Genomic DNA, 8,553 nt, shown 5'->3' with positions numbered 1-8,553 from the left:
GTAATCCTTTTGCTAAATATGAAGTTGCTCTAATATTTATGCATTTGCTCTCATTATCTTTCACTTCAAATAGCATACTTGAAAGAATTATTCAGACCCAATTTATAATAAATGTCAAAGTAAAAATAATATGCACACAAACTATACATCACCATTATTAGTTTCTGAAACTTATTTGAAGAAAATACAAATAAAAAACCTAACCTCAGAGCTAGCCAAAACATGTGTTTTTGGTGTTCACTTGCACATAGCATAGAGATAATCTCATCGTCTATCATATTTTACAGGAGAAAAAACACCAAAAGGATTCCTGTATAAATTAGCTTCCTATGCACACAATGATATTATATGCAAAACTATAGTACTAACTGTATACTACAGTCAAATATATATACTTGACCAACAGTAGAACTCAGCTACAGTTTATACTTTCTTTCTTACCATTTATTTAAAAGCCAAAAAGGACAAAAAACAAAAATTTCACCTAAGTTCTTATATTTTCTGTAAAACTGAAGTACTTGTTTACTGTGGGGTTTGCCTTTAAATGAAATCAGGACACACAGTGTTGTAGTTTAATACTGAATGCCACTTTTTTTCAGATACTGGAATTCCAGATATTGAAATAGAAAACAATGGAATACCTCATGATAATACTGCTATAAAAGGTACAGTAAAAACAAAACAACAACAATATATGTAGATAGATAGATAGATAGATAGATAGATAGATAGATAGATAGATAAATAGATAGATCCCTAAAATTACAAATTTGTTTTGGTCTCATGGGCTTGGGAGTTGGGATCAGCTTCAAGGTAAATACTTTTCATATAAGTAAAATAAATTTCAGCTCTTCTTTTAAGACAGAATAAGCCACTTTTAGTATATTTATATTTGTATTTATATATATTTATATCTATATCAATATATGTTTTATAGCTAAACATATACTTAACAAACATGTATATTTTAAAAATTAGTATGTTTTTGAAAGCAGATCGCAGAATAGATATTTAGGGATTAATAATTCTACGTATACAATGTGAGCAAATCTCTTCAATGTTTTTATGTCAAAAAGAACAGACATTTATAACTTAGACATATACTAAAATATATAAAATTGTGAATATAATTTATCTTTTTGAAGTATACAATACCATGTTCTTTTAACCCCACTTATTTACTGTTTATAAAAGTCACAGTTACAAAAAGTTTAAGGTATCAGCATTTTAAGAGTGACTAGATATTTTTATCAACCTTTGCATTTCAATGGTAATTTTAGAAAACATGCACATACGGAACCAAGAATAAGACTTATGTAATCCATGATTTACAATGCCTAAATTATTTAAGAGACACACCTTAAAATATGTAATAGTAGGGAATTTTATTAAACAAATCAACATAGTTTCAGTGCAAAAGCACCTAAAATAAAACTGAATTCTCCAATGAACATTTTTCCATTGTGATTCTAATGGAATCTAGCCCTTGTTTTACAAATTACATTTACTTTCACAATTACTTTTAAAAGATGGATAACTCTAATAAAAGAAAAAGACAGTTCCATGAGAAAAGTATAATTTAACTTGCAAGAATGAAGATAATAGTAAATAAGCTGCTTGCTACTGCAGTATGACAACTGGATATAAACAAATGCAACAGAACTGGCTACAGCAAGAAGTTTTATTTGAGTTCATTTGAGGGTTACAGTTTTATGTGGAAGCTTCAGGAAATTTAAAAACCCTCATTCATGTAGGTTTGCAAGTTATCTTTATAAAACCAGGAGTTTCAAAATGGATGGATTTTCTAGTAAAGGTAGGTAATATTTCAGTTGAGTTGACCTAACTAATGCATGCTCAGCTTACTCAATGAAGCTTTAGCTTTTTTTAAAACCCCACTTTTGCTTGTCTACTTTCATCTCTCAATTTAAAAACTATGTAAATATGCATATCACTCAGTGTTTATCCAATCAATTATAATTAAGCTTATTAAGGGAGCATGGTATCTCCACAAGATAAGCAATGGACTGAAAACCATAAAGTCGGTAGTTTAAGACCACAATGTGTTCCTTTGTAGAACGATGAGGATTTCTACTCCCACAAAGATTTTTAAAAGTCTCAAAAACACCATACAGGGTAGATATGAGTTTGAACCAACCCAATGGCACTAAAGAACAACAACAAATTTATTAAATAAGTCCCACTATTTTTGCACCTGATATTTGAAGTGGCTACCACATAACAACGTCATGGTAATTATGGATAGTATGAAGCATTCTATCTCCCTTAATTAGTGACACACAAATATACACCCAACTTTGGAACTGAAGATGTTACTAAAACACATTGTAAGTGGGAAATTCACATAATTAATTTAATTTAGGGTTCATCTTGTTGTTAAGTGCCATGAGTTTGTCCAGACTCTAAGTGACCCTATATTGGATTTCCAAGAAGCATCTGGTGAGTTTTAACTGCCGACTTTGCAGTTCAAACTGACCTTGTAATAAAATCTATTTAAGGATAATAATATTCTTTTCAATTCTGTTATATACAAATTTTGAACTGTCCAAAGGACATTTACTTTTTTTGCTACACAACAGATACAGCATATCTTATTCATGGTAGGTCAATTATTTTATATAGTTGTATATTCTATTTGGCTCCAAGTTTTTTACTTTAATAAACTGTTACAAAAAAATGGTTTTTCATATTAACCTGTGGTTGTGTCAAGAAAGGAGCATTTTAACATGTATTTATTAAACATACTTATAATAAATTCTACTGGTGTAATGTAATTTAAAGGAAGAAAATTGACCTCTATTATTTTTTCCAATTATTAATAAAATTGTTTAGTACTTATGGTCATTATTTTCCATATACATTAAAATACAGGGAGAACAGTGACTCTTTAAAATAAACACTGGACTATAAATAAACAAGGTCAGCAGTTTGAGTCATTGAAGGAGAAAGATGAGACTTTTATATGCAAAGATTTAAAAAGCCTCAAAAACCCTGTACAAAGTTGGTATGAGTTAGAACCGACTCCAGTTATACTCCAGCATACTAAAATTCAGTAGAGGAGTTGGGGCTTAATGGCGGATTAGGGAGAAGTGTGGTGCAGACCTCTGCCAGTAATAACACTGAATACCAGATGAAGCAGGTTCAGGGCATGGTCCCAGAACTCTGAACTACATATAATGGAATATTTAGAAAGTTTGAAAGCTTACAGCCAGTGAAATTTGTAGCAGAAGCTAGAAAGATGATGTTTTCTGATCTTTGGCTGCCAGTGGGTTTTAGAGTGGCCATCTTGGGCAATATAGGGTGGATGAAGGGTCAGAGGAGCACTCCCACCACAGAGGTCTGACCAATCCTTGGAGATAAAAGTCATGGACATTCTTCTTCTTCTTCTTCTTTTTTTTTTTCCTCTCTGTTCATTGGTCTCTCACTGTCTGCACACCTCCACTCTCCACTCTGGTGACTAGAGGGAGTGCCTGAGTGAATGGACACACCCCCACTGCCACAGAGTTTGACTACGGATGCACAGAGTTCTATTCAGCAAAGACCACTGCACACAGAATCTAAAAAGGGGGAAGACACAGCTTAAAACTGAATGGTTTCCCAAAATGGTTACAGCCAGCTCTGAACTGTTTATCACTAAGAAAAAGACCTGAAAGGGGGTTGCAGAGTTGGAAAGATTGGAAAGAGACAGACTAAAAAGGAAACAGGTTGAAAATTAAATCCTGAGATACATCATAAAGAGCAACAGTAACATCTTAAAAATTTCTCAGGCAGCCTTGAAAGCAAGAAGCTGAGAAAGGGGCGTTAAAGTCATGCTCATATTTTGCTACCAATTTTTTTTTTTTTTTCTTTTCTGTGATTAGAGATTGTAGTATCCAATCTGTTTTTTTTTTTTTTTTTTTTTGGCTGCTGCTGCTATTTTGTTTTTTTGGTGGGTGGTCCTCCTTATATCTTAAGGGGGATCATTCTCTTCCTATATTGCCGAAGAAGAGACAGCAATCGCAGACATATAGCCAAGCAACATTTACACCATATAAAATCCCATCACCCAAGCAAGAGCCAATACCAACTGCTATACACCAGATAGACAGCCAACCCCTACTACAGTTACTCTTGCGTTGAGTAATAAAAAAAAACTGAAATGGGAAGCCCATCTACTGATCACATCTACCTGGAGGCAATCAGAAAGCTTAAAAATACATCAACATACATTCATCTAACTATTGAAAATCCATCTAAATATTGAAGATTCCCAAGAAACAACTGATGATATTGGCACATGTCCAGAAACAAGATAGAGAAAAATGAGCAGAAGGTAGACCTAGACTTCACATTGGAAGGAGGGCAGGTGTTGAAGCTGGGTGGGAAGGAATTCAGGAGAATGATACAGAGGTGCACACAAATGCTTCACAGAGGGTTAGAGAAAAATAAGGAAGAAGTCAGGAAAGCACTACAGGAATAATCAAATAAGACAGATACAGCATTTGAAACAATTTAAAACCTGCAAAAAGAGGTCTAAATGATAAATAACAAAATATAAGAAAAGGAAAATAGGAGGCAAAAGTTAATACAATATAAGGTAACTTCAAAGAAAATTAATATTTTTATACCAAAAAAAATGAAAATCCAAGAACGTGGAAATATTACAAATATGAAGAAACTGACAAGAAAACACACACACACACAAAAAAACATGAAATCAGCACAGGAAGGTATGCAGAACAAAAAAACAGCAGCACAAAACAAAAACAAAAACGCAGCCACAGCAATTAATTCATACCTACTGATAATAACGAAGACCGTTGAGGTATTGATACTTTTGAGTTATGGTGTTGGAGGAAAATATTGAAAGTTTCATGGGTTGCCAAAAGAATTAACAGATCTGTGTTGGAAGACGTTCAGTCAGAGTGCTCCGAGGCCAGGTGGCCAAATTTCAACTCTCATGCATCGGACATATTGTCAGGAGGGACCAGTCGCTGGAGAAGGATATCATGTTTGGTAAGATTGAGGGTCAGAGAAAAAGAGGAAGACCCCCAGCTAGACAGATTGGCCAAGTGGCAGCGTCAATGGGCTCAAGTGTGGCAACAATAGTGAGGTTGGCCCAGGATTGGTCAGTGTTTCGTTCTGTTGTGCATAAGGTCACTATGAGTCAGTACCAACTCTATGGCACCTAACAACAACAACATCGACAATCACACTGAATGTCAACGAATTAAATGCACCAATTAGGAGATGGAGATTGATACAATGGATGAGAAAACAAGAGCCTTCAATATGCTCTCTGCAACAGATACATTTTACACACAAAGACAAAAACAGACTAAAAGTTAAAGGATGGAAAAAATATATCAAGCTAAAATTCAGTAGATTAAGAATTCTTTATTGAATTAGATATGAGATTACATTTGATAATGTCCTTCATAAATGTTTAAGAAATGGAAAAGTACACATTTTCTACACTGTGAGCACAACAATGAAATCCTATAAATGAGAAAGTTCCCCTGATGACTCTATGGAATATGTGAGTAAATCATTACACTTACATGACAGTAGAATCACAATGTAATGCTAAGAGAAACTATTATTTTTTGAACAATAAGTATTTTTCTATTAGCTGGGGGACATACGTGTTTGAAAATATTAATAGAACTAATCTTAAGTGTCACCATTCATCTGTCATTTTGTCATACTGTGGTGACTTCTGTGTTTCTGTGATTGTTGAAGCTATGTCACAGTTATGTTACACACCAGCAGGGTCACCCATGGTGGACAGGTTTCAATTGAGCTTCCAGAAGAATACAGACTAGGAAGAAGAGACAATTTCCAAATATTTAGTCTCTGAAAATCTTATAAATAACAGTGGAACACTGTTAGATATAAAAAGAATATTGAATATTGAGACATGATGAAGAGCACTAGAATATTTTGAGATATGGTACTGGAAGATGAACCTTCCAGGTTTGAAGGCAATCAAAATGAGACTGGGGAAGAGTTGTCTGCTTAAAGTAGAGTTGACTGTGATGATGTGATTTAAGTAAAGCCCTCAGGACTTTAATTTCCTGATGGGGCACAACTCAAAATGAAGAGAAACAGGTGTAAACATCCATTACTAATCAGAACATGGTGTGTATGAGGTATGAATCTAGAAAAATTGTAAATTGTTAGAAATTAAAGGGATCACATAAACATCAATATCCTAGGCATTAGTGAGCTGAAATGGACTGGTATTGGGCATTACAAATCTGACAATGACTTGTTTTACTATGCCAGGAATGAGAAATTGAAGAGGAATGGCCATCACATTCATAATCAAAAAGAACATATCAAAATCACCCATGAAGTACAACACTGTCTGTGATAGGATAATATCAAATACCTACAAGGAAGACCAGTTATATGCATGAACCACTAAAGCCAGTCATGATGAAATTGAAGAATTCTACCAACTTCTTCAGTCTAAAATTGATCAAACATGCAATCAAGATGTATTGACAATAACTGCCAACTGGAATGCAAAAAATGGAAACAAAGAAAAAGGATCAGTATTTGGAAAATATGACCTTGGTGATAGAAGCGATGCAAGAGATCACATGAAACCAATGATTTCTTCATTGCAAATACCTTTTTTCAATAACATTAAAGATGACTGTACACCTGGATCTCACCAGATACAATACACAGAAATCAAAATGACTACATCTGTAGAAAGAGACAGTGGAAAAGCTCCATGTCATCAACCAAAGCATGGTCAGGGCCAAACTGGAAAAGACCATCAATTGCTCATATGCAAATTCAGGCTGAAACTGAAAAAAAAAATGAAAACTAGTCCACAAGAGCCAAAATATGAGCTTGAATATGTTCCCATCTGAATTTAGAGATCACCTGAAGAACAGATTTGATACATGAGACTGAAGGCCAGAAGACTTGTGTATTATCAATAACATCATACAGGAAGAGAGATGGAAAAGACCAAAATGAATGTCAGAAGAGACTCTGAAACTTGCACTCTAGCATAGAGATACTACAGCAATTGGAAGAAATGAGGAGGTACAAGAGCTGAACTGAAAATTTCAAAGATCAGCTCGAGAAAACAATGTCAAACACTATTTAAAAAATGTGCAAAGACTTGGGGTTAGAAAACCAAACTGGAAGAACACGCTCATCATTTCTCAAGCTGAGGGAACTGAAAATAAAAAAAATAAAAAAAAACACTCAAACTTCAGCTGTGGCATTTAATGATTCTATGAGCAAAATATTGAATCATGCAGAAAGCATCAAAAGATGGACAATGATGTGGAGAGATGGAGCAGCTGGAGACTTTAGACACAGAGAGGGAAAGGAGCTGTGTGCTGAGGACTGTGGGGAGGCGGGGAGCAGGTTTGCAGGGTATAACCTTTGGTTGGTTGATGATGCATGGAGGGGATTATAACCATGGCAATGAAATGATATGTGATAGGATGAATGTAAAACTAATGTTCTCCCACATAAACTATCACATATTCACAATAAAACATTAAAAAATATATATGGAAGGATGAATGAAGAAGTTCAAGGTGTATCGAAGGCACAGGCAAAAAACGAGGCACTTGGAATTGATGGGATACAAATTGAAATATATCAACACAGTGTGGCAGCACTGGAGGCACTCACTCATCTATGCCAAGAGATTTGGAAGACAACTACCTGGCTAATTGACTGGAAGAGGTCTGTATTTGTGCCCATTCCAAAGAGAATGTGGAAATCATTGGATATTGCCATTGATATCCCATGTGAGTAAAGTTTTACTCAAGATAATACAGAAACAGTTGCAACCATACATTAACAGAGAACTTCCAGAAATTCAAGCTGGATTCAGAAGAGGACATGCAACGATGAATATCATTGCTGATGTCAGATGGATTTTGGCTGAAAGCAGAGAATACCAGAAGAGTGTTTATCTGCGCTTTACTGACTATGCAAAGGCTTTTGATTGTGTGGATGATGACAATCTATGTAAAACACTGTGAAGTATGAGTAATCCATAACACTTAACCGTGCTCATGAATATCCTGTACATAGACCAAGAGACCCCTAATGAGATGGATTGGCACAGTGGTGGCAGCGATTGCTTAGACATAGCAACGGTTGTGAGGTTGGACCAGGACCAGGCAGTTTTCATTGTCTTGTGCATAGTGTAGCTATGAGATGGTACCAACTTTATGGGACCTAACAGTAATAACAGCAAATCTTAATTGTTGTTTATTATTCAAGTAAAATATTTTTCTTAAAAACTCCCAATATTTTTTTTCTATTTTTTGCGATGTTCAGAATTAAAAGATTACTTTTATATTAATCTTTGAATCTCAGAAAATATATAATACTTGGAGAATAAGAAATGTAAGATTAACAATTATTTTCCATTCTTCCCACTAATTTTATTCTTGTATGATGTAGTTCTTGTATGGTGTTTTAAATAACCAGCAGGGTCACCCATGGTGGAAAGGTTTCAGATGAGCTACAAAACAAAGACAGACTAGGAAGAAAGAGTGACAAACTACT

The 8,553-nt window shown here is 34.6% G+C and overlaps 1 protein-coding gene across 1 annotated transcript in view; it reads left to right on the top strand.

Moving 5' to 3' along the window:
• DACH2 (dachshund family transcription factor 2) overlaps positions 1 to 8,553 on the top strand; it is a 1,617,828-nt gene that overhangs the window by 1,556,233 nt on the left and 53,042 nt on the right. The window contains exon 11 of the mRNA XM_006871308.1: positions 600 to 665. Within this exon, the coding sequence (XP_006871370.1) occupies positions 600 to 665 (66 nt within the window). The remainder of the gene's footprint in view (positions 1 to 599; positions 666 to 8,553) is intronic.

Source organism: Chrysochloris asiatica, unplaced genomic scaffold (assembly GCF_000296735.1).
Source record: "Chrysochloris asiatica unplaced genomic scaffold, ChrAsi1.0 scaffold00167, whole genome shotgun sequence".
Classification (NCBI taxonomy): domain Eukaryota; kingdom Metazoa; phylum Chordata; class Mammalia; order Afrosoricida; family Chrysochloridae; genus Chrysochloris; species Chrysochloris asiatica.
The sequence above is the reverse complement of the archived record's forward strand: the minus strand, read 5'-3'. Positions and strand labels throughout refer to the sequence as shown.